This window comes from Telmatherina bonti, assembly GCF_933228915.1.
Source record: "Telmatherina bonti genome assembly, chromosome: 1".
Lineage (NCBI taxonomy): Eukaryota > Metazoa > Chordata > Actinopteri > Atheriniformes > Telmatherinidae > Telmatherina > Telmatherina bonti.
The window spans coordinates 35,116,766-35,143,799 of NC_136619.1; the positions used below are offsets into that span (position 1 = coordinate 35,116,766).

At 42.8% G+C, this 27,034-nt stretch overlaps 1 protein-coding gene across 1 annotated transcript in view; it reads left to right on the forward strand.

The window, feature by feature from the left end:
* The window catches only part of neo1a (neogenin 1a), a gene marked incomplete at its 5' end in the record, with an annotated part of 184,754 nt that overhangs the window by 124,568 nt on the left and 33,152 nt on the right, over positions 1-27,034 (forward strand). Inside the window, 5 exons of the mRNA XM_079253663.1 lie at positions 1,432-1,586; positions 1,754-1,874; positions 20,405-20,639; positions 22,015-22,169; positions 26,092-26,240. Coding sequence (XP_079109789.1) covers positions 1,432-1,586; positions 1,754-1,874; positions 20,405-20,639; positions 22,015-22,169; positions 26,092-26,240 — 815 coding nt within the window. The remainder of the gene's footprint in view (positions 1-1,431; positions 1,587-1,753; positions 1,875-20,404; positions 20,640-22,014; positions 22,170-26,091; positions 26,241-27,034) is intronic.

Consider the following 27,034-nt stretch of genomic DNA (forward strand, 5'->3'; position numbering starts at 1 on the left):
ATGCGAAAAGAAAGAACTGATTTAATTTTGGTGTTGATCTGGATCACCGTTTGGATCCCCGAACTTTGTATGGTCTTCTGGGGGCGTGCTCAAACTTTGAACTTAAGCTTAAATTTACAAAACATATTAAAATGTAACAAAGCATGTGATGGAATCAGCTTCCATCACAGATTAGAGTTGGAACTAACTCACAACAGATTTTATAAAACATATCCGTAGATTTTTATACACGTACAGAGAAAGAATTTTGACTTGTATCAAGTTGCAACTCTCCTTCCAGGTTTCATGAGATGTGGGACAAGCATGAAAATAGCAAACAGATGGCCAAAGTGCATTTCCAGGTCAGGGAAATGCAAACTCATCTTGGAGCCTGGATGCTCTGTAACTGCATGGTTTCATGCTTCGTGCTTTATTATAGAAAAGCGTGTATATTTATAGAATTATTTATTTGCAGTTTTAGAGCCCAACTTCTTTTGCTGTTTGCTGTGTTTAAATTTAAAAAAAAAACACTACAGGAAGAAATTTCATCTATTATTGAATAAAAAAGAAAAATAAATTATGACATCAAGCAGATTAGGAAGTCTTGTTCTTGCAAACTCATGACAGAAAGCCAAAGATGGTTTTCACTAATTCCCATTAACTCATGTGAACACGACACATGCTAACGTCTTGTCACCAGAAAGCCGAGAGGAACAAAGTTTGACGCTCGACGACACACTAACAAAACATTCATTTAAAATGTGGTCAGTGAGGTCACTGCTTATCAGAGAGCACACAGAAGTCACAAAAGCTCATGCACACACACACACACACACACACACACACACACATGCACAGCCTGTCTTACCGTCTCTGCTCACAACAAGTACAGTCCAATTATGGAGAGAGGACGAGGCATGGCCCCGCGCTCCCACTGACCTTGTTTCAGGACAGATTGATGAGACGCTGTATTGCTCCTGCAGATCAAGTAAGTCCTTTCTGGCCCTCATTACCAGGCTTTGGGAGATCTGCAAGTGTTCAGCTCTGCTACAGTAGAATATGCTATCATATTGCTTGGACAACAATGGAGCCTTTTTTTTTTTATATCCCTGAACAGAAAAAAAGCTGGAGGTTGTTGAACCCTTAGATAAAATATGGTAAGTATGTGCAAAAAGAAAAAGAGGCACTTGTGTGAAGGCTGGAGAAAATAATCATCATTTGCAGCTAATTTATCTTGGTTTCTGTTCTGTCTCTGTCCAGTTGGAAGAGAGGCGTGACTCTGTTTGACCTGCTGCGTTTTCTGGCAGAAACCATTGTAGTTGGATTTGATGCTCCAGGCGACTTGTGGATGAATTAATGTGTGAAATGTGAACAGGAAAGATGACTGGTACCAGTTTTTGTTTCTTGTTTTTGAGGCTTTTTCTGACCCCGCTTTCTCTTCACTTCCCACAGTTCCTCCACAGTTTGTCAAGCGGCCAGCCAGCATTTACGCCCACGAGTCCATGGACATCGTCTTTGAGTGCGAGGTTTCAGGATCACCAGCTCCAACCGTCAAATGGGTCAAGAATGGAGACGCCGTCATCCCCAGTGACTACTTCAAAATAATTGTAAGTTACCTTCCTCTGAAGTGGCGAATTTGTCTGCGGTAATGGTTTTGTAACCATTAGCAGGTGCAACTCTGCATGCATTTGCTTCATCACAAGGTTAAAAAACAAAAGTAAAGAGGACTGTATTCATCTCCTTTTCCATTATTTTCTTCTTTTTTGTTCTGCAGAAGGAGCACAACCTGCAGGTTCTGGGTCTGGTCAAGTCGGATGAAGGTTTCTATCAGTGTTTGGCAGAAAACGATGCTGGCAACATTCAGTCGAGTGCCCAGCTCATCATCCTAGATCACGGTATGTCACCCACCAAAGCTCATAGTGTGCAAATCACATTCCTTGACAAGTAAAAAGAAAGTCAGTTTTTACTTAAGAAGATGACAAAACAGCAGAATTGCTGAATGTTTTAATGGAGATATGATTCATTTCACTAGTTGTGTCTTTTCTCTGAGAATATTTGGAAATGTAAACATCTGCTCCTGGCTATTTTTAACATCAGTGATGATCTTCGTGATCATTTCTTAGCTTTTCACAGTTGCATCTAAATCACCTCCATGCAGCTGTGGCTGTTGAATGCAAACAAAGTAATGAATATTTCATCTTTAGAGAAATGCTTAAATATGACCTTCAAGAGAATTCCCTGCACCATTTGGGCTTGAACAACAAGCAGAATGTTTCTTTCAGCAAAGGATTGTAAAACAGAGCAGGGTGGATTCCTGCTCTCCGTGCAGTTTGCCTTACTTGTAAACACCTCAATGGATTGCTGAGGCTCTGCACATCTGTGGAAATGGGAGTGAACAGTCAAATAAAACCACTGGGACCTTGTTAAACTAGAGGTGGCTGAAAAGGAACAAAAGCATTTTTGTTGCCAAATGATGCTGGGAGTCCATTCCACATCTAGCAATACAGAAATGTTGTTGCACCATTCAAAACTTCGAAGTATGCCGTAACATCTTTACATAAAACTAAACAGATATGCTGATGAAGTGAGAACACCTGATGAGTTTTTCCCCCCTTTAAAACCAAAAGAACGGTTTGGTCATTCAATGGCCCCAAGCTGCAGATTCCAACAAAAGCACAGAAAGTCAAAGCAAATCATGAACATGTGTTTTTCAGGATGGTTTTATTAATATTAATCTTTGAAGAAAAATAGAATACAACCTAAAATTTACAGCTGTGAATGTCACATCCACTCTGACATGTAGGATCTGGATCCCGATCTAGGTAATGATAGATGAGTGGTTTCAATGTCACTGACTGCATCTTGCTTGCCAGCTGGTCAACGGCCTTCTTTGTGAGGTAATTAGTATGTGGCTTATTAGCAAATCAAATCTAGATGCACAGTACCATAGATGTTTTTTTTTATTATTATATATTTTCTGTATATGTTCATAGAAAAAACTGATATGCTTTTCTAGGCATGATTAAAACGGTCACAAGTCGCCAACATCCTTGAATCTAAAGGAAGATGCTCTATGAGAGTTAAATGCAAGACAGACAGCACAGTCATGTGCTCCACTGAAGCAGATAATAGATGAGAGATGCTGCGTTCACAGTCAGGGCGACACAAAACACAACATGCATTGTCAGTATGAGATAATTAACGTTTGATATTTGGAACCAATTAAAAAAAATGGACTTTCTTAGTTTTACTTCTGTGTTATCAGTCTGATCGTGATGAGAATTTGTCGACAGTACAAAGGAAAACAGAAAAATACCTGCTTTGTTTTGTTTACACTGTAATTTTGTAAAGTAACCAAAGTATATTTAACTACAATTTGCAGAACTATGAAACTCTTTTGCTTTTTTTAAAAAACAAACATTTAAGTCATTTATATGATTTTTTTTTCCTAGAAAAAAAAGCATAAATAACTTTTTTTTTTTTAAGTTTTTATTTGTCATTTATAGTTGAAAAATGCAAGTTGGGAGAATCTTATGTGACCGCGTACAAATCTTGGTCATGACATTCTTATTTAAAATCATTTGTGGTGTCATTATAGTGAAAATTTAATACAGTCTGTGAAAATTTCACCAAAGCAACAAAAAAATCAACACCCTTCCTTAAAATAAGACGAAAAAGTAAAGGAATAATGAGACGGTAAAAGGGTAACCCAGGTAAAGAAAGCATAATAGAACAGAAACAAGAAGCATTTCCTATCTCTACTTTACCGTCCACGATGACTGTCACACACTGTTGAGGGAGACGACAGAATTTAATCAAGCATGAACTCCCCCTTACTTGAAGCAGGTGGCTAATGAAAGAGCATCGCGCTGTCTGACCAGTGGCACCCCCGGCTGTGTCATCCCTCCTGATTGGAGGGACATTAAGTCAGAAATAATGATGACCTGGAGCTCGTTGTGTATCTGTGCTCAGCACCGTTGATAAGGGTCTGGCTACTTTGCATGGCTGCAAGTCTTTTATTTCTTTCTTTGTTTGAGTTAAAGATGAATGGGATGAATTACTAAGGCAGCTGGCCTCGTACATGGGGTCTGCCCGAAGCGAGGCTTTGAAGAAATTAATCTGAGTTTAATCCATAAAAATCACACACATAAAATAATCTTTGCTTTTTCGCTTTCATGTGTGTACATCAATCAGCGTAGCAGTCTCTCAAACACACTTTACCCCCAGAAAAAAACAGCTAGTGTTTACAATGCACTCATCATCTGACACCCAGATAATTGAGATAGGAAAAAAAATTGTTTCTGTAATCTGTCTGAACACAGTCACAACAGCATTATCTGCTACTGAGTAATTTTCTCTTTCAAAGGTGCAATTCATGACTTTAAATGGGAAATCACTGAAATACGTTGGAAATCAGGGTTTGTTTTTTTCTTCCTTTTTTTGTGTTAAATAGCCACATCTCTGTGAAATAAGGTTGAAATCAACATTAGATTTGGGTCTTTCCCCATCGACGTCTCTGTTGTGCACCCCTGTGCTCCCTCCTGTGCCGACAAGTACAAACACAAACCTCAAAAACCCATCTGTCACTTTTTTTTCCAGACAACCTCTCACTTTCCATCTCCTTGCTTTTCACAGCCACCTGCTCTCTGTAATAATCCAGCACACTGGGCTTTGTGGTAATTGTACTCTACTCAATATATTCCCTTTATAATGCTAACCCTCTCACCGCTGGACGTCTTTGTCCTCTTCGCAAATACTCCTCCTGCTCTTCGCTGCCCCTCTCAGTCAGGTATCCCCGCTCACACCTGTCAGGCTCGAATCCCCCTGAAACAGGGCCAGGAAAACAAGCCCCCTCTGTTGGGCTGCCTTGCAGTCGGCAGAGATAAGCCAGGGACTTGCCACAGGGATAAAGTTGTCTTCACCCTGCAGGGAAATCAATGGGGGTAAGCTGCATCTAAATACCCAGTGGCTGCGAGTTGGCTAATATTCATTAGTGGCCATAATCTTTGCATCTTGACACCACCAGCTGCAGTTAAATGTAGCTCCAGTGATCCATTCCCACTTGTAGGTGGAATGGGAAAAAAAAAGGTCAGCTGTTAACACATGTGTAACATTCTGCTGGTTATCTAAACGCACTGTATCAGTTTAATTTCTCCTTACTCTTTTGGTTACAAGAAGTTGAGGACACCACCCACCTCCTTATTCATTAGAATGAATTCTTTAGCTTTTTTTTTTTTTTTTCTTGTGAGATGCAGATGTTTGTAATGGAGGTCAAACACGGGACCTCTGATTGCAGTCATGTGCAGCGTGAACGCGGGCAGGGGTCTGCTAGTTGCTAACAGATGTAGATAAATAGAGGCTTCAATGCCAAAAATGGACCTTAAAGGGATCTAATTGCCATGCAAGGTAAATAACTGCCTCCTTATGCCACTTGTATAGCTGCAACACTTTCCACTTTACGTCCTTGCTCCAGTTTTTGTGTAGCTTTCCTGTTGGGAGAAAAAGCAACAGCGAAGTGTGGGAAAAGTTCTTGCTCCTTTAAGAATTCATAATGTTTAGCTTCGATACTTTTATTGTTGTTTTGGGTTCATTTTTCCATCTCAGTTTACCTGCAGGAGCTTTATCGCTCTGAATCCAGCCGACGTGCGCCGTAGTTGTATAAAGTGACTGGTCTAATCAGAGAATTGTGTGATTAAACATGTGCTGAGGTTTTATCTTATTCCCTGCAGACTGGCCCATCCTTTCCTCACTCTGCTATAAATACAATCACTAATGGGCACCATGATGATTCCCCGCTGTCAGGTTTGATATTTGCCGTCCACATGGAGACCTTATTGTCACAACGATGCTGAGGGACGTCAGTCAGCTGCAGAGAATATGCCATTTAAGGGACTATTGTCACATGTTTTCTGCAGACAGCATGTTGCAACAATGAGGCCTTTTCCAGGCACATGATTATGTGAAGTGTCTGTGCATGATAACCTTAGTAGGGTGTAATTACACTTGGAAGGGAAATTGGTCACATTTTCAGCTTTGAAGTTGTGTTGCGCCCTGACAAAGCAGTTGTTTATATGATTGTGGACTTTCCATTGGCTTTACAAAGACTCTGACTGTGAAGACTACTCATATTTATACTCAGGTTTGACTGTCTAGTTGTTTTCTGTGTACAAAGAAGGACGTGTATTTCACTTTTCAATTTGTGTTTAGCATTAAATCGTTGCATTAAAGGGTTCAGTAACACTGTAGATTATATCTATTATAAGTACACCGTATTTTAGAAATATTAAAAATTGAGAGAAAAACATTCCAGCATATTTTAATGGTTTGTAATCATCTAAATAATCAAAATGCAAGCCCACATGTCGGCTTCGCAGCTCTCGCTAGAGGCTCACTTGTCAGTAGTGGCATATTTTAAAAGTATTATATATGATAATATACATATATATGAAATATGATTTATAAAATGCAGACAGATCTGAACTGTTTTTGTTTAATTTCTTTCTCATAAATTCACGGTGCACTCCCATTTAGATGTGAATGTTTTTGGGGTTTTTTTTGCCGCTTCTGTATGCAGTGCTGGCTCCAGTATGGAGGTTTAGCTTTCTCTCCATCTTTCTTCTGTGATCCACATAAAGTGTCCCTACTGAAAAATGAGTTAGATGGGACCAGGTTTGTTTTCTTTAAATGCAAGGCATCATCATTTTTGACTTTCTGACCCCATGTCCTCAACCCACAACAAGAAAGCTTGTAGGGAAGGTTTTGCATGCAAACCGTTTTTGTTACAACTCTTGCAAGTAAATTTCATACCATCAGCTGTTGCTTGATGCTGTGCAACATAAATTTTACATTCACCATCCTGCAGGCTCCTCCTCAGTCCGGGATTCGACTATCCGGCGGACCCTCCTCTCCAGGACCCCTGAATAGACCTTACCAGGGAGGCTGAGGAGTGTGATTCCCCTGTAATTGGAACACACCCTCCGGTCCCCCTTCTTAAAAAGGGGGACCACCACCCCAGTCTGCCAATCCAGCGGTACTGCCCCCGATGTCCACGCGATGCTGCAGAGGCGTGTCAGCCAGGACAGCCCCACAGCATCCAGAGCCTTAAGGAACTCCGGGCGGATCTCATCCACCCCCGGGGCCTTGCCGCCAAGGAGCTTTTTGACCACCTCAGCGACTTCAACCCCAGAGATAGGAGAGTCCACCCCTGAGTCCACCAGCTCTGCTCCCTCATGGGAAGACGTGTTGGTAGGATTGAGGAGGTCTTCGAAGTATTCCCTCCACCGACCCACAACGTCCCGAGTTGAGGTCAGCAGCTCCCCACCTCCACTGTACACAGTATTGATGGAGCACTGCTTCCCCCTCCTGAGCCGCCGGATGGTGGACCAGAATCTCCTCGAAGCCGTCCGGAAGTCTTTCTCCATGGCCTCGCCGAACTCCTCCCATGCCCGAATTTTTGCCTCGGCAACAGCCGAAGCCGCATGCCGCTTAGCCCGCCGGTACCCATCAGCTGCCTCCAGAGTCCCACAGGCCAAGAAGGCCTGATAGGACTCCTTCTTCAGCTTGACGGCATCCCTCACTGCTGGTGTCCACCAACGAGTCCTGGGATTACCGCCACGACAGGCACCAACTACCTTACAGCCACTGCTCCAGCCGGCCGCCTCAGCAATAGAGGCACGGAACACAGCCCATTCGGACTCAATGTCCCCCGCCTCCCTCGGGACATGTTCGAAGCTCTGCTGAAGGTGGGAGTTGAAGCTCGCTCTGACAGGGGACTCAGCCAGACGTTCCCAGCAGACCCTCACAACACGTTTGGGCCTGCCAGCTCTGACCGGCTTCCTCCCCCACCATCTGAGCTAACTCACCACCAGGTGGTGATCAGTTGACAGCTCCGCCCCCCTCTTCACCTGAGTGTCCAAGGCATGTGGCCGCAGGTCCGACGATACAACTAAAAAGTCGATCATTGAACTGCGGCCCAGGGAATACTGATGCCAGGTGTACATATGGACACTCTTATGTTGGAACATGGTGTTCATTATGGACAATCCATGACGAGCACAGAAGTCCAATAACAAAACACCATTTGGGTTCAGAGGGGGGGGACCATGCCTCCCAATCACTACCCTCCAGGTCTCACTGTCATTGCCCACGTGAGCATTGAAGTCCCCCAGCAGAACAATGGAGTCCCCAGAAGGAGCACCCTCCAGCACTCCCTCCAAGGACTCCAGAAAGGGTGGGTACTCTGAACTGCTGTTCGGTGCATAAGCACAGACAACAGTCAGGACCCGTCCCCCCACCCGGAGGCGGAGGGAAACTACCCTTTCATCCACCGGGGTAAACCCCAACGTGCAGGCACCAAGCTGGGGGATGATGAGAATGCCCACACCTGCTCGGCGCCTCTCACCATGAGCAACTCCAGAGTGGAAGAAGGTCCAGCCCCTCTCGAGGGTACTGGTTCGAGAGCCCAAGCCATGCGTCGAGGTGAGTCCAACTATATCTAGTCGGAACCGCTCAACCTCGCGCACAAGCTCAGGCTCCTTCCCCACCAGAGAGGTGACGTTCCACGTCCCAGCTTCTGCAGCTGGGGATCGGACCGCCAGGGTCCCCGCCCCTTGCTGCCGCCCAGCTCACATTGCACCCGACCCCTACGGCTCCTCCCGCAGATGGTGAGCCCACGGGAGGTGGGGCCCATGTAACCCTTTGGGCTGAGCCCGACCGGGCCCCATGGGCGAAGGCCCGGCCACCAGACGCTCGCTCTCGTACCCCGCCTCCAGGCCTGGCTCCAGAGGGGGGTCCCGGTAACCCGCGTCCGGGTAAGGGAACATTCATGCCCAGGTTAGTCGTCATCATAGGGGTCTATGAGCCGTGCTTGGTCTGGTCCCTCCCCTAGACACCTGTTTGCCATGGGTGACCCTACCAGGGGCATAAAGCCCCCGACAACATAGCTGCTAGGATCTTCGGGACGCACAAACCCCTCCACCACGATAAGGTGACGGCTCAGGGAGAGGCTCTCGCTTGAGCGATTCGCGGCCGAGTGTGAAGCGGCTGGGATGAGAATCAGCGCCTCCAAATCTGAGACCATGGTCCTCAGCCGGAATAGGGTGGATTGCCCTCTCCAGGTCGGGGGTCAGGTCCTGCCTCAAGTGGAGGAGTTTAAATATCTCGGGGTCTTGTTCACGAGTGAGGGAAGGATGGAGCGCGAGATCGACAGACGGATCGGTGCGGCGTCTGCAGTAATACGGGCTCTGCGCCGGTCTGTCGTGGTGAAGAAGGAGCTGAGCCAGAAGGTGAAGCTCTCGATTTACCAGTCGATCTACGTTCCTACCCTCACCTATGGTCATGAGCTGTGGGTCGTGACCGAAAGAACGAGATCTCGTATACAGGCGGCTGAAATGAGTTTTCTCCGCAGGGTGGCCGGGCTCTCCCTTAGAGATAGGGTGAGGAGCTCGGTCATCCGGGAGGGGCTCAGAGTAGAGCCGCTGCTCCTCCGCATCGAGAGGAACCAGTTGAGGTGGCTCAGGCATCTGGTCAGGATGCCTCCTGGACGCCACCCTGGTGAGGTGTTCCAGGCACGTCCCTCGGGGAGGAGACCCCGGGGAAGACCCAGGACACGCTGGAGGGATTATATCTCTCGGCTGGCCTGGGAACGCCTCGGGATCCCCCCCGCAGAGTTGGCAAATGTGGCTGGGGAGAGGGAAGTCTGGGCTTCCCTGCTTAGGCTGCTGCCCCCGCGACCCGACCCCGGATAAGCGGCAGAAGATGGATGGATGGATGGCATCCTGCAGGCTGCCATTTTTCTTTTTATGATGAAAGAAAGGCATACATGCTTTTAATATAAATGCATTTATTCAAGCTTTTTATGAACTCTGAGCGAAACAGGCAAGCAGTCCTGTTTAATTCCTCCAGCATTTTATCTCTTTCACCTTCCATTTTTCTTTTCTCTTTGCAACCTGCATCACCTTTCCTATTTCTCCATCCTCTCCATCATCAGTCTGTGCTGCCATTAGTTCCCCATCTACCCTTTTAGACCCGTTGCAGCTAACAGAGGTGCCTTGTTTTCCACTGTGGTCAGAGGTAGCGTAACCCCCACCGAGAGATGAAGATGCCTCATCTCAGGCTGAATGCTCACTGTGTCCCCTGGTGTTCCTCTCCCTCTGTTGCTCTCTATGAGTGCAAGCATCAGGTGTGCTGGCATGATACACTGACATGTGTGTCGTCCCCAAAGCTTGATATAGAAACAGGCGCTGGGAGGTACTGGAGGGAATTTTCAGCATCACACATGCTGTAGGTTGATTTGTTCATTAATCATCTTAATTATGCTAGGCTTAGGAGCCACATCGCCATGTGAAATATGTATTTCTAGGTTATTTGTAACAGCTATGAACCAAAAGTTGTCAAATCTGTGGACGCTATTCGCTTTGAACTGAGCTGAAAAAAGTGAACACTGAATAATTATGCCTGGGAGATGATCATCTCCCAAAAAAGAAGTAAAAATAAATAAAAGCACAAGCATTACTTTTTTTTATGTTGACAGATAAAACATCACATCAAATCTGTTTGTACAAGTTTTAAAGATGAACAAATAAGAGGCATCATAGCTTTCTGTTTAATACCTGAATTCTAACCGTGGATTTAACAACTGAGGAGAGACTAAGCCTCTCATTGTTGACAATAAAACTTGAAAAAGATATTAACCTGGAAGAAAACTAATGGCAAAAAAAGCAGCCACAAGCTAGAACATAAACAGACTGGGGGAAAAAAGGGAGCAAAACCCTGGGCAGACCTGGTAGCCAGAGGCGATTCTTTCTAAGTAGTGTACATCAAAAAGCAAATAAATCTCCAGACGCCTCCACCTTAGTTTCATCTAAACCAGCTGAAAGATTACTTATTAATTTACCCATCTGAAATCTGCAGCAAATTTGTAACAGAAGTGCACATTCACATATTGAAACAGTATTGTTTTAACGCATGAAATAATTATTTCCACATGGACACTTTTACGCATAAGAAATATATTTTAATTTCACCGGTGTAAATATGTGCAGACAGACATTACAGACCCCTGTTTTCACATTAACGAATCAACTGCTGCTTGCTAGTAGTGATGAAGAATGACATTCACACAATATAAAATGTAACTAGATCGCCATGAATGACAGAGAAACTGAGTTTCAGTAGAAGAATCGTTCAGTGAAAGAAATCTTAAAGAAAATCATCCACAACACATTTGTAGCAGACAAGCCGCAGAGGATGGATCCTTCCTCCACATCAGAGCACCACCCTTATTCCCTGTTCAAATCAAGAAGTGAGAATAGGCTGCTAAAAGACCCCTCCCTCCTGCCAGACTCTGCGCTGAATAAAAGCTCGGGCCTTCTACGGGGAATACAGTGTTCTCCATCATCTGCCAGCAGGGTCACCGTCAGGCCAGCAGGAACCAGCGCGCTACGTTGTGAGCCTGTGAATGTGTCAGCGCAGTGCGGGGCTGCGCACCATGTCTTCTCCTGGCACTGTAGGTATAGCTCCACCAGCAGGCACTGGTGTGAATATTTTCAGTTCACTCCATGGAATATACACACACACACACACACACACACACACACACACACACACAAACAAAGAAAATGGTAGCACTTGGTGGAAGCTTTGCCGAAAGCTGTCATTGTTCTCTTCTGCACACAATCAGGGGTGGCTCACATGTCTGACAAGAATACTACAGTGTATAAGCTGCAGTTTTTGGCAGATTTCTAATGTTTAATCTCTGGTATCAAGCTGTTTCTCAGAGTTTCAGTTGAATTGTCATCTTTGAAGAAGTTTATATCCAACAAAAAATTTAAAGTGTGAAAGTGGCAGTCATGATAAGAGCTGGTTGATTTGCCTCAATACATGAGATTCTGTCTACTTTTGTGTCTTATGCAACGAATCATCGTTTATTAAACAGATTTTGCAGCAGCAACATTCAAAGCGACACTTGCTTACTTTCATACAGTCTAATCATGGTTTTTATGAGGTTCTGCTTAATGTTATTGGGCTAATAGGGCTAATAGGGCATTGGTGAGGGTGGTTGTGGGTGGGTGAAAGGGGACTATGGGTGTATGTGTGTGTTTTATCTATTTTAATGTAAATTGTTTTAGTACGTAAAACACTTTGTATTGTTTTTAAGCACGTAAAGTGCTATACAAATAAAGTTTGATCTGATTAATGCAGTAAAGGCTTGGCTTAGCTTTCCAGTGAGCAGTTAGAAGCAGACAACCGGTTCATCAAATCAAATCAAATCAAAGATACTTTGTTCATCCCCGAGGGAAAATTCAGAATTCAGAAAAATTCATAACATTTACAAAGCAACAGGGAACTTTTTCCTGTTTTTCCACTTGTCAGGTCTCATGTTTTAAAGGCATAGGATGTAGATCATTTCCAACTATATAAACTATGTAACAGTGGTCCACACAATGTGATATGGCAGAAACAGATCGAAGAAGCCTAAAAAGGAGTGGCAGTCTTTGCTTGTCACTCAACATAAGCTAATAAAGTGGAACCAGAGAGTAACGGTTGCCTTTTCTCATTAAGATACATCAATAGTCACCAAATGTAGCTCCTCTGCTACATCTAGCTGAAATTAGCATCCACAGTCATGCTGCTGCCATATCTTTAGTCAAAGTCTGGAGAATTATTTGATTTTGGTGGGTTTTAACAATTATCGTAATGTTGTTTTACATTGAACATCTTTGTTGTATTTATGAATCCTAATTGTTCACAATAAATACATTTGAGGGTGAATATTCATTATATGTAAGTGTGAACATATATTTCTGAATTCTGTCTCTTAGAAAAACATATAAACTTCCCAGTCTGAGGATAATGCTTTAAAAAATGTCACATTGCTCTGAATAAAGCATGAACCTAAACTCCTACATGCCTACGACAAGTAAAGGATCGTAATTTGTAAATATATTGTTCCATCTCCAGGACGTTAATCAGCAGCATTGTTGCCTGAGTGGATTGTGTGGGAATTGTCCACAACCAAATTGGTGTTTTTAAGGGGTGGAGTAGGTGTTTGGGCCGTGGCTTGACCTCTCAGGGATGGAGCAGAGTGTTTGTGTGCATTTACAAGCTGAACCAGCATGAGTTTTTTTATTGGTTGCATTTACTTATTGAAAGCTTTGCCTCATCTATAAACGCCTGGCCCCTAATTTGTAGCAGACAAGCCTAAGGACACATTCACATCAGCCTTTTTTATACAAATCCTTGTCCGTTTGCTCGGCAAGTCCGCTTCATTTGGGGAAATGTGAAGCATTATAACACCCTTTAATAACTGCATCATCATTATCGCTATCAAAACCAGCTTTAGGCTTGAATGTGTATGCTAACACCTGCCCATATTTTACTAAATAACACAGTCCGCCTCCAAAACACACTCATCCAGGACGCCAGTCTGATGTTTTTGGACTTGGGTGTTCCTTTGGGTGCAGTAGTTGGAAGTAGCAAATGGCACAAAACATCATTTTCCCTTCACACCCTTCCCTTCGCTGCAGGCAGATGACCCCTGCGAGCGGCAGTGCCAAAGCCAGAGCTTTTGTTTTTCTTGTTATCGCCTACCTTCCTCTCCTTACCGAGCCTCCCAGTTTCCATAAGCTAAAATAGAATTGTGAGTAAGATCACAGTGGGTTATGGGCACCCCACTGGATGCAAGCGTAGCACCATTGCCGCTTCTCTGTGGGCCTCGCCCAGGGAGGCCACTTTATTGTTGGAAGTCTGATTAGCACGAGTGTTTGTTAGTGAATCTCCAAAGGGGAAATGAAGCTGCTCTCACTTCTGCAAACAGCCTATTTGACCTTTTCAGACCTTTCTCAGTTGTTCAGCTCCACTTACTTTATACATGAAATGTTGCTACTGCATGTATACACACATACACACTGTTACACAAAGCTTTCCTGGAAATCAATTACTTGATTCTAGGCTTGCTCTGTTCCCCCAGAAAGGTTGAATTGTGCTTGCGTACCTCCAAGGTAATAAGATACAAAGGCTACAGGCGGTGCAGACAGAAAGCTTGTTTCCAGTCCTGGGCATTGGTGGTGAAATGCTCTGGAGATGTGCAGCATCACTGCCTCGTTTGATGTGTTTGAAAGGTGAGCCCAGGAGGCCCCGCTCCCTTCTCACAGGCAGCATGTGAAGCACGTGATGCATATGATGCAGATTTAAAGTGTGAAGAGGGAGATAGAGGAGGGGGGTGTTTACATGGGACACTCATTTGCATATAAAGCCTGGGCAGGCAGATGTTGGTCCTGTGTTCGTGCATGTTTTTTGCAAGCAGGGAGGGGTCCACGGGTACAAGGCAATCGCACCCAAATTAACTCACAAGTGGCTCAAGGATCAAGGAGGGGTACACGTGTATGATGGTGAAGAGATGATGTATGTACACATTGGATGATTAATTATTGATGTGCCCAACCCCATTCAATTATTGTCCTCATATCCAAACAGAGGTGTGTGTTTTCTGCTCCTGTTTGGATATGTGGATCGTCTGGGGTTTTCCGCCTCTGTAGGCAGCCTCAGTCACAAAGCAAAACGGTGACATTTTACGTTTTAGAAAGGACAGAAAATGTGTGATTTCGACATTTTTCTCTACTATAAAAGCCAAAGAACTCTCCCGCCTCATCCTGTGGTGTCTGATGAGGATCATGCAGAACCTTGACAGGCTGTATTTAATGCTGAATCCTGTTTGTTTGTTTTTTAAATGTAGTTTTGTTATTTAAATTTAAACAAATCCACCACCAGCCCTTCAACTTTCAGATGTGTCCTTGTAGGTTAATAGGGTACATATTGCTGTATGATGCTCAAAATGAAAGTTTGCACATTTCTGCATACTAACCATCTCTGTTTAGTGTTTATTTTGTGAAACCATAGAAGGGATTAACATTTTTCTTTTTTTTTTTATACTAATGCCAAATTACCAGGGAGTAAATCCTTAGGGGCCAAAGATTTGATATGAAACAGAAATACCATCAACCCATCCATAACATACCTCATGCTCAAACCTTCTGCTTGTTAATATAAGCCTGCGGATAGTTTGGAAATGTTGATTCTGGATGGAAAAAAAAAAGGAAAGATAAATGCAAAATTGAGTCAACTGTGCCATTTAAAGGGAAATGGCTGCAGGGGTTTAAAAGGGCTCGCTTTTTTTGGCTGATAAAACAAAAACATGCAGAGGTTTTTGGAGGTTTCCTGATAAAGAAACTACGGAAACACAAACAACACCTAGCGAAGCATTTAGCGTCTCACCACATGGCATCCAGAATCCTGTAGATCTCTCAAATCGCACTTTGTTTCCAGTACCAGAGGATCCAGAAATGCATTCTTTTCTTTTACAGCTCGCAGCAGCAGCTTGTTGCACATTAAGTTTTTTTGACCCTAAAAGTCATTTGGTTCATTCTGGTGCATCCGATCGGGAGCCAGTATCAGCAGTAATATTCTCGCAAACGGCATATAAAAGATTTTTTTTTCCACTAGTAGGTGATTGAAAGGAGTGCCTAGACGGTGCCTTTTGATATTTCTGGAAAGTCAATGTGACACACAAAGACTTTTTTCTTCCTGGGTTATGTCAGTGAGTCAGAGCACCTTGTCAGTTTAAGCTTTTGGGAAATTCACGCAACACTTTAATCTCAACTCTTTCTGATTATTGCAGCAGCAGGGACTGTGAGCAGTTACCCATACGCTCCACCCTCCATCTGATACCAAATCTCTGACAGTTTCCCTCTTTTGTCAGTGATAAGGTGTCTGGATACAATACAGAGTGCTGCAAAAATCCCAAGACAAAGATTATTTTGCTAAGAAGTGCGTGTGTGTAGTGAAATGAGCAGGGATTTGATTATTTTACTCTTGCTATGCTGGTGCATTGTCACAATTACTGTTTTTATGCTTGGTTTTCATTTATTGCTCCGTTGCTTCAAAAGCAAGAAAATTGTTTGGAAAATTTCATTTCTTATTGCTGTGATTAAGGTATTAGGATAACACACAACTCCGCGTCAAAGCAGGCCCGGTTGGAGTTTTCCTAACCTCCATTTCTCTCCCTTCATCTCTCACTGTGTCTTTCCTTGAAACATTTGTCTTGTCTCTCTGACTTGGCTGCTTTTGTCAGCGCATTAAGGAGCTGCTCACACGTCAGGCTCGCTCATCACTCCCATATTAGAGTTAGGAGGGGGTAAAAAAGAAAAAAAAAAACGCAACAGATACAGTTTTCAGTAGCTGCTGCAACAAACTGATGGCTTTCTTCTTGATTTTTTGTGAACTCGTACGAAGGATTCAAGCTCTCTGTTCTTATTTACAACCCATTTTCCTTTTACTGATAGAATATTTTTTCTCTTTTATCTTCACTCAGAAGGAATCTTGGATTTCACTGAAATTACTTTCAAGCGCAGTAAAAGGGCTTTTCAGTTTTGCAACCATGCAACTATCGTATGTTTGCATGGAATATGACAAAGGCTGATGGTTCTGTATTATTTATCGTAGTATTTGTGCTCTGTTTGAACGAGGCAGTGAAGATGCAGATGGTAAACGTGGGGAGGAGTGCGCCGTGTGCATGACAAGCGGCTCCAAAGCGACAGTTTTAATTGACCGTCTTCTTTGTGTTAGCTTCCTGAGTACTCTGTGGAGACCATGCTTTTTGAGTATATCGAGCTTTCTCGCTCTGTTCGCTCCCCTTTTCTGTGGCAGATAAAAGTACTGACTCAGTAATGGACCATTAGCATTGTGCTACATCTGTCTCTTAACGCCATCATCATTACCGAACCACATTAGACATGGAAACCAGTCCTGAGAAAATCCATTTAGCAAGAGCCTGGCACAGCCTGCTGAATTTCCTCTGAAGAGACTTTCTGTAGTTACAGTGCTGTGGGTGCTCCTGGCAGATATCTACATTCTGTAGATTTATGCTGTCTTGGTAGAGGTGTGTAGTCTGAGCCAGAGAGGTTGGCTCTCTTATCAGAGGACTGAGGCCAGATGATGGGAACACCACTTGGCATAACTTTACAGCTGCGCTCACAGGGATTAAGAAGTAAGCAACATAAGATAAAACTTATGAAGCTCTAAACAGAACTTAAACATAATCTTTACATATTTTTTTTAAGCTTTTGCTTACATTGACTATTAAGATAAACAGTGTCGTAGTTCTGACTGCTCTTTTGTATTCAGATTTAGTATGCAGATCTAGAGTAACCTTCCTCATTAAGCATTAATGCCAGTAATTCATTACCTCTGGCACAGAGACTAATGACACTATTAATCAGCTATGAATAGAGCTCTGCAACAGCAGCGGGAGGCTGACACCACCTTACTGTAACAATCCCAGGCGTGCATGTACAAGACAGATTGTCAGGAGGACACTGAAAACTGCCCAGCATGTCAATTACCTGCAGCTGACAAGGTGTGTGGAGATGGAAGTGGCTTGTAATGGTTTTATCTCCCCGACTTTGTCGGAACCACAGTGAACGCCTCACCGCAGTGTCTTCGTCCTGCTTGTCACTAAATTCAGGATTTTTTTTTTTACTCCTTATTCTGCTTTGCTTGTTCTGATGGTTTTACTTTAAGTGGTCTGTTTTTTAGGACCTTCCTCTGACCTCTAGAACCTTCTCTTCCATCATGTCACCTGGGTTTTATCTGAATTCTGTTTCCCTTAAAAAATGGATTTCTCAGCTGCGCAAACAAAAACCCAAAGATAAGGTTTGAGTTTTCTTTTGAGAAAGTATCTGGACCTTTGGCTCGGCTGAGTTTTCTGTCCTCTATGTCATCTGGCTGAAGTCTGGATGTTGCAGAACAACATGAACCTCCAGGATCAGCAGAAAAAAGAAGCAGCATGTGGTTTAAATCTGCGCTCTGGGTTTTATAAACCTGCTTCTTGAATCATAATCATAACGCTCATGGTTCTGCGATCTGGATGCACAGATTTGGTGCATGTGTGCAATAGGCAGCACTTTGACATCATCATATGCCAACGTTGAAGGCGGCGTAACGTCCACCCTGAAATCTACATGAATTGGAATATGCTGTCATTGTTAAAGTGCTCCATTTCTTGCTATCTAAAGTAGAAAATCATGCATGTAGTGTTTGTGCTGTAATAATATCTATAGGCACCTACATGCACACCCTCCTCATGTTGGACAAACAATAGATTAGTAGTAATGGTCCTTCTGGTTGTTAAAAAAAAAGGGAGATGTCGTATGTATTCTAACCCTCAGTGGTTTTATTACTTTGTAACTCCAGGTATGGCACGATTAGCATGCACAGCAGAAGTCTTCGCAGTTAATTCAAGTATTTTCTTCTCAGTGATGTCAGCTCATTTGTACAGACCCACAGAGTTAATAGAAACTTTGCCTTTGGCACATTGATGCAACCTGAATTTTAAGGTGGCAATCATAATTGTCTCAGTTTTATCTTTTATTTTCATGCTGGATTTAATTTTTGCAAATTAATAGATTGAAATAAAACTTAATGCTTATGTTAGCTAAAAATTGTTCTTTTTTTTTTTTTTTTTTTATCTATTTCTGAGTTGTTGTTTTTTTTTAAGAAAAGTGTTCAGTTTTAGGGAGAATTTCAAGCAACAGATCAGATTTTCCCTGTTCAGAGGACAATGAATTCTTCACTCAGAAGTGCCCATTGTGTTTTTTTGTTTGTTTTTTTCACATTTTGTTAATGCAGGAAGCTCTTCGCTGTCAACAGCCAGGCTTGAGGCTTTTGTTTATTCTGAACCTGCTTCGAGTGTGTATGTATCGCTCTCTAAATGAGGATAATTATGCAGCATCTGGTAATTTGCGCTGCATTCAGAAAGCATTAGGATGATAATACGTTTTGCATTGTTGTTGGCTCACTCCCAGCAAAGCGCATTTGAAACGTAACATCGGCTCTGAGGCTAAAGTTCTGACTCTTTAGCTCTGAGCTTGTTGGAGGCCAAAATCAATGAAGAGCATCGCTCTTTTCCTTTTGTACAATTCTCCAAAATCCCAGAGACAAAGCAACCAGTATGCTTTGGATATGTTTTATGGAATAATTATTAGTGGCTGGGCTGCTAGATGGAACTGGGACCAGTGATTTTCCATCTGAAATAAGTCCATCTAAACTGGGGAACAGGTGCTCTCACTTCTGCATCCACTATTAATGTAAATAAACAGCCTGAAGTCATGGCTTCTGATGCACAATCATTGTTTTATTTCACATACAAGTGGCCTGATTTCAGAAATGTGCAAGGCATGACCGGCTTGAAACACACTGACCACATCATCTGAATCAGACTGCACTGCAGATGTTGAACTGAAGCTCGAGATTCTTCATTCTTGAGTAATTATTTACAGAAAAGTCTGCTTGAAATGAAATCTTTCATATTGGTCCAATCACAGAAGCCAGTGAACTGAGACTTCGACATGTAAACAAATATTGAAAGCCAAATTAGCGGTTTGTCAGTGAGCAATGACAGACAGGCATGCCAGCGGCCGCTTTGCTTTTCATCACTTGTGCCTTGGAAAGAAATACACAATATGGACACTGCGCTAGCTGCACACCTTTTTTTGTATTTCAGCTTCGCCCTCCAGTTACTTTCCCCGACCTGTGAACAAATGGAAACATCATACTGACTGACATTCTTTCCGTATGGTTTTTGTTTTTGCTCGCTTTCCTGGCAAATGGAAAGCAGATCTCAGAGTCTGACCACAGATTGTTCCTTCAAAAAGAAAGGAAGAAAGAAAGAAAAAGCCCTCTAAATCAAATCACAAGCATTTCTGTGGCTAGGCTGTGGAATGTGATGGTAAAAGTGTTTAAACACCATCAACCGGTGCCGTTTGGCGGAAGAATATCAGCTTCAAGTTGAACTTTTTAGTCTTAAGTTGTGTTGCTGCCTTCTCATACAAACCCAGCCGTGTTCATGCGCACATTTCAGGGGCTACAAGGTGACTTTGCTGCCGTGAAAACAAAGTCTACCTCTGCTCGCCGCTGAATGTCGGTCAGTTTTTTAATCACTGGAAATGTCACAAACATGCAAACCAATCATTTTAAGTCACAAATGATTGGCTTGAACGCTGTTTGCCGTAAAGTTAAATGTATGACGATGTGTTTTGCTCCCCCTAACATTAGAGAGCTGTGTGTAGATCTGCATGTTTAGCCCCCTTTGTATTGTGCTTTTGTCAGCTTTGTGAGTGTAGTAGGAGTGTTTTATTTCTGTGGTTTCTTGTCACACCAAGAGTCTTTTTTGTTATGTTGTTATTTTGTTTTTCTTCTTTTTTTGTTTCCTTCTTTCTTTCGTTCCACTGTCATTTCCATTTCAACTCCTCTCCTCTCCTCAACCTGTCCATTTGGATGCAATATTTCTCTCGACCCCCCCCAACACTGCCTCTATCCCCTGCCCTCCCCCTCCCCCTTCCCCTTTACCTCCTTCTCCTTTTCCCCAAAGACGTAGCCCTGCCCTCCTTCCCTCCCCCTTCACTGACTCCTAACACTACTGACCATGTAACGCCAGGCTCCGGAGGTGGAGGAAGTCCAGCGGGGCCGACCCCCTCCGCGCCTAGAGACGTCGTGGCTTCCTTGGTGTCCACCCGCTTCATCAAGCTGACCTGGCGCCAACCGGCCGAGCCGCACGGAGACGAGTTAACCTACTCCGTCTTCTACAGCCAGGAAGGCAACAGCAGGTAGAGCAACACGCCGCATTACCAGCAGGGTACTAACACACACATTACCGCTACCATCTGCAGGGTGCCAATATACATACATGTGTGTGTGGGGAGTTTAAAAAAGCGCCCTGAACACGTCTAATTAAAGCGTTTATAAAAGTAGCCATTTATTTAATCAAAACTTTTCACCTCATAGGATTTCTTTCTAACGCTGAGGTATAAACAAGACAAAAACACAAACAAGAAATCTCTTACACTGTGATTTTGTTGTTTGAAGTGCTGCTGTAATAAATTCCCCTCTGCCTTTATGAGCCGAGGATTTACTTCGTTTGACTGAGGAGAAAATTTAAGAAGCAGAAAGGATTTTCCACAAGTCCTCCCTTTTTTTTATTCCCTGCAAAATAGCTTGAAGCAATTTTCAGAGGAGGCCTGACACAGTAGTTTTGAACTGTGCTACAACTAGGGATGTAAATGCAAATATTAATATACCATATCTGCAAAAGGCAGCGATTGTACGAACACTGTAAAGACAGACCCCCCCGCAGGTTGTCACTTGAGACATTTATCAGTGGAAAAAACAGCAAACAAGTGAGGACTGCAGCTTCCAACATGAGCGCTTTTGGATTACAAATATTTCCAGACATTTCTCTGTGTAATAAAGAGAAAGAGAAAAGAAAATGCGACACATAATGGGCTGTGTGATGTTTAACATAAATGTACATTTTAGGCTGCAGATTAAAAACCAGCAGCTCTGTGACTGATCTGAGCAGATTTGTCTTAGTTCCTAAAATGCATGCGGAGAAGAGATGAGAGATTCTTTGCTCAAACATTTTCTATATGAGTGACATTTGAAGGGGATGTGACACGTTTTTCTACATCCAAACATTGTAAGAAAGACAATGAATGCTTTTCCTTCTTAATGATGATCTGATAGAGATAGTGGTTCCCTAGCTGGTAGATGCCTCTTGGCTCGCTTCCAGTCCCCTTGTTTCTTCTCTTTGTCTTCTCTAATCGCATCCTGAGTGGGAGGGATCAAGACTCGAGAAGGGGTTGCTGAGATTAACAAATTAGGAAATAAATTAGTGGAAATTAAAAAAAACAAAACCCTGTTTCAAAATGCACTCACGTGGCTGGAAGATGAGAACATATTATAAAAAAAAGACTAAAAACATGCAAGTCGTATGTAGAATAATGATATCAAGATAATGTTAGACTCTCGTTGCTCTCCTTCTTCCTGTTAGAAACAGTAAAAGTCATATTAGAAAACTCTACAGCCACGTTGCTCAACAACAATAACATTAAATCTAGGTTTTGACGTGTTTTTAACAATATTTAGTTGCAAATAAGACACAGATCATTGAAAATGTTTTGCTTGTGTGTGTGTCCACATCAGGGAGCGGGTTGTAAATACCAGCCGTCCTGGGGAAATGCAAGTCACCATCCAGAACCTCATGCCAGACACCAAATATCGCTTCAGGGTCATGGCTCACAACAGCAACGGGCAGGGGGAGAGCTCTGCAGGCCTCAAAGTGGCCACCCAAGCTGAAGGTAACACACACACACACACACACACACACACACAACTGTTCATTTATACGTGTTCAGTATACGGTACACATAAACAGGCAAACTCCAGCCAGGTTGTTGGAAAGGGTGCAAAAATGTGCATATAAACATTTGCACAAACAAATATTCCCTCTCATACAGCATACATTCGCATCATTCCCCCCCCCCTCCACATACAGGTTCACACAGAGGGGCCATGTTCAGGCAGACCACCCATCACCACACCAGAGAAATGCAACCTTTTCCTCTTTTGAGCCACTTCTTGTTTACTCCCCAGTATTTCCTGTAAGCCCACTGTGTTCCTCCTGAGCGAGGGATGACATGAATATTCAGGACGTTTCTCTTTCCAGAGACTCGTTAGAATGTCTCAGCTGGAGGATGGAAAGGAATTACTTTGGGGAAAAGAGACTAAGTGGATCTCCTCCTCCTTCTTCTTCTTCTTCTTCTTCTTCTTCCTCCTCTTTCCCTTCTTCTTTTTTATCTTCTTTTTCATTATCATCTCCTCCTTCGTCTTCCTCCTTTTCTTCCTCTTCTCCTTCGTCCTCCTCTTCTCCTTCTTCTTTATCTTCTTCTCCTTCTCATTCTTCTTCTTCATTATCATGTTCTCCTCCTTCATCTTCCTCCTCTTTCTTCCTCTTCTCCTTCTTCTTCTTTGTCTTCTTCTCCTCCTCCTTCTTCTTCTTCATTATCATCTTCTCTTCCTTCATCTTCCTCCTCTTTCTTCCTCTTTTCCTTCTTCTTTTTCTCTTGTTTTTCTTCTCCATTTTCATCTTCTCCTCCATCTTCTTCTTCCTCTTCTTCTTCTCCTTCTTTTTCTTCTTCTCCTTCTCCTTTTTCTTTATTATCATCCATCATCATCACCTCCATCATCTTCCTCCTCTTCATCCTCTTCTCCTTCTTCCTCCTCTTCTCCTCCTTCTTTATCTTCTTCTCATTCTTCTTCATTATCATCTTCTCGTCCTTCATCTCCCTCCTCTTCATCCTCTTCTTCTTCTTCTTCTTCTTCATCCTTTTCTCCTTCTTTTTCTTCTCCTCTTTCTTTTTCATTATTATCATCTTCTCCTCTGTCATCTTCCTCCTCTTCTCCTTCTTCTTTATCTTCTTCTTCTTCTCCTTTTTCTTCTTCTTCTCCTCCTCCTCGTGTGTCTTCTTCTCTTCATTGTTTCGGGTGTGTGAGCCTCCTGGCGGTGGCGGCTCTAAATCCCTGCTTCACCAGCATTTCAGCGTGCTGTGGAGGGGATCCCCCAGCTCCCTGTCAGACTGTGGTCATTCCTCTCCTTCTGGCTGAGCAACAGCTCTGTCAATGTCGCTTTGTAGGTCAGCCGCTGTTTTTCTACCTGTGTCCTTGGTTTGAGGGCAGACGGATCCACACACCGGCACACACGCACAAATGCACACATAACACCTAAATGGCTGCCAGCAGGAGCCGAGCCACCCACGGGGATAGCAGCGAAGGCGGGCTGTACTTGTCTAGTATGTCTCTGTCGCGTGTGTACTATGCTGTAAGGACATGTTACGAAGTGGAGCTTAAACTGTTGACCTGCATCTGAGTGCCAGGCATATGCACACAACGTGGCCCTGTATCGCCTCTCCACAGAGACGGGCTTAATACACTCGAGTGTATACACACACAGAGGCACATACCTGCAGCATCCCTGCACTTTGACAAATGGAGCTGCTTTCTTCTGTAAGGAACCTGCTGCTAAAGGTAACATGTTAGCTAACATACAGTCATATGGATGTCTACCAGGGTTCTACATTTAAATCCAGCGCTAATAACCTTTATCATCTTCCTCAGGGATATTAAGTGAACGTGAATGTTTATAGAAGGATTAGATACTTATTTATGAACCTTTATCAGCTGTTGGATCTGACTGGAAATGACTGCACTGCCAAGCGTGAAGTCAGACTTCTTAAGCTGCCCGTCTTCATCTTGACTATATAACACAGCTGTGTTATATACTCTTGACTATAAAGCTGAGTATAAATCGTTTGATTTAGGGGTGACTAAGATGAAAGATGACACACGATGTCTTTGGTCGCCACTCTGAAACATCCACCCTGGCTCGCTGTGTGTGTGTGTGTGTGTGTGTGTGTGTGTGTGTGTGTGTGTGTGTGTGTGTGTGTGTGTGTGTGTGTGTGTGTGTGTGTGTGTGTGTGTGTGTGTGAACTTCAGAGGCGGTTGTTGCAATGGTCTTGTCAGTGTCTGAATTTCTAGTTTCTGCTGCGACTGCTGCTGCAGCCGACGTCTGCACACCAGCCAGCACTGTAGAAATGCAGCATGAAATGATGCCATCAAAGGGACACGGGTGCTGCTCAAAGAAAGCAAAACAAATTGAGCAGAAGGAGGGGAATTGTTCAGAAACAAAAGGTGCATTTCTACGAACATCACCAAGAACATAAAGAGTTCTTTTTTTCGTTTTTTTTCCTGGAAGTATAAGGACTATTTCAGTCGGTATCTCATTGCTTTTCAGCGAAGTTTTAATGTACAGAGTAGATCAGGTAATTTAAGTCCATCGAGGTGTGTCGCTTCTTCCTGATGCTCCATGACCCTCTTCACACAGCAGCTTACCAGGCAAGCCAGGACGCACTCCTGTGCTTCATTCGCTAATTTGCAATGGTCATCTAGCCATCAAAATGGCCTCCAGTGAACCAGCTGAGGTACAAAAGGACCAATTCTCATGACCCCTGAAGGGTAATACGGTACCTTAGCTCAGGAGAGGATTGGGATTGAGCCTAAATCAGATCATAATTAATATCTCTGAGTTGTTTGTATTTGTGCTTTAGGATGTAATCAGTTTGTAAATATCAGATTAACATTTTAATGACCGAACTGAATACTGTTGTTTGATCAGCGCTTTCTGCTCTTATTTGCTTTGTTAAACTCGTCTATTCAGATGTGAATGTCCTGATTATGAATGTTGTGTTTGCAGTAATGTTACATATTTCTACAGATGTTGAGACTCTTTTCATTTGTACCATAGAGATTAACATCTAATCACTATCTCAGTCGCCACTCCTTTTTTTGTTATTTCTTTTATCTTAGGGCCAGAGAAAAAAAAAGATGCTTTATAAAGTAAGACAACGGAAGTTGTGTCAATGAGGTCTGATTGTTTCGTACATATACCAGATTTTCCCCAAAGTTTCGCGGTAATCTACTCTCTCTTTACTACTTGTAGAAGACACATTTCTCCCATGAAACTCCTTTTTCTGTCGGGGGAGAGCAAGGAAGGGACACAACAAATATGTGTTTGAACTGTTAGCTGTGACTAATTGGGACGCAGCGTGGAAAAGATAATGAAAGAGTTGCAGGTGTGCATCATAATTTATTATCCAAAAAACACACCAACCACCTGGCCAACACGACTTTTGTGCAAAAGTAATTTTGGTCCATTTCCCAAAGTATGGCTCCCTCTAAATTGATAAAACGAATAAAATCTCTTTCTGTGAGCACTTTAATACAAGCATAAACACTCGTATGATGCAACACAATGAATTGCTGAGAAATTTTATGGTTATTGTTGATGTTATGTTGTTTATAAACACCTAAATCTGCATTTCTCTCTCCTGCCATTCAGTTTAATAAAACTTGATTTATTTGATTTTATTATGCATATTATCATGATCAATAGTTAAAGGCAAAATCATGAGATAATTCTGAAAACAAGCAAAAACCATCGGCGATTCTTCTGCAGCATTTACTTGATATCAGATTAATTGAAAAATTCATTATCAGCAGCCCTACAGCATGACTACAGAAGGGATGTTTGTGTTTCTATATATTAAATTAATTTCTCTTTATATGCAGGAACATTTTCAACATAGTTATTGCAGCTGATGGTGGGGACATTGGATAGTTTCCTAATCTGTTTTCTTCTGTGTGAATTTATTTTCTTTTAACCAGTACAAGTGCCGGGCCCTGCTCCAAACCTGCAGGCAGTGTCAAACACACCCACCTCAGTCTCTCTCAGCTGGGACAAACCCCTCACCGGCAATGGAGAGATCCTCACCTACAAGCTGTACTACACAGACAAAAGTGTCAGTAATGAACAGGTAGGAAATACGCTTCACACGTAGAAACATATCTACTTCTGACATCTTAGCACGGGGTGTCTTTTATCCTCATGAATGAAGAAATAATAATAATACTAATGATAATAATAGTAATGATAATAATAATAGTAATGATTATATCATTCTCATTGTTATTATTATTTTATTATTGTTGTTTTTATCTTGCTGTAATGGTCCATCATCCAATACCACTAAAAATACTAAATCAGATTCCTCTATTTCTGTACGGAACCAAGTCCGGTTCTCGAGACCTCCCATCCTGCAACCTTTAGTTGAATTCCTTTAAGGAATCAAACCCCAGTCCTGGAGGACCAGTACTCTACAGGTTTTTCTTGCCTCCATGCTCCAACACACCTGACAAAAATGAAAAAACAGGTTGACAAGAAGCTGTTGGATCTATTTTATTTGAATCAAGTGTGTTGGAGCAAGGAAAACAACAAAAACCTGCCAGATACCAGCCCTCGAGGACTGGAGTTTGACGCCCCTAAATACATGTCATCTATCTCTAAAAAGGCCTGGCGACGAGTTATTCATTTGATTCAGGTGTGTTGGAGAAGGGTTGCAATTAAAAGTTGCAGGATCTGCAGAAGCTTTTCCATTAAAAGTTTCTTAATGAAGAAATTCATAGATGACTCATTTTTGTTGCATTACAATATTTTGTCATTCCCAAACTTTAGTTACATGCAGCGCGTGATTTCTGCAGGGTTATAATAAAGATTACTGAGTTAAGGTAATGACTTCTGGTCATTTGCCAAGCCTTCCTTCACTTAGTT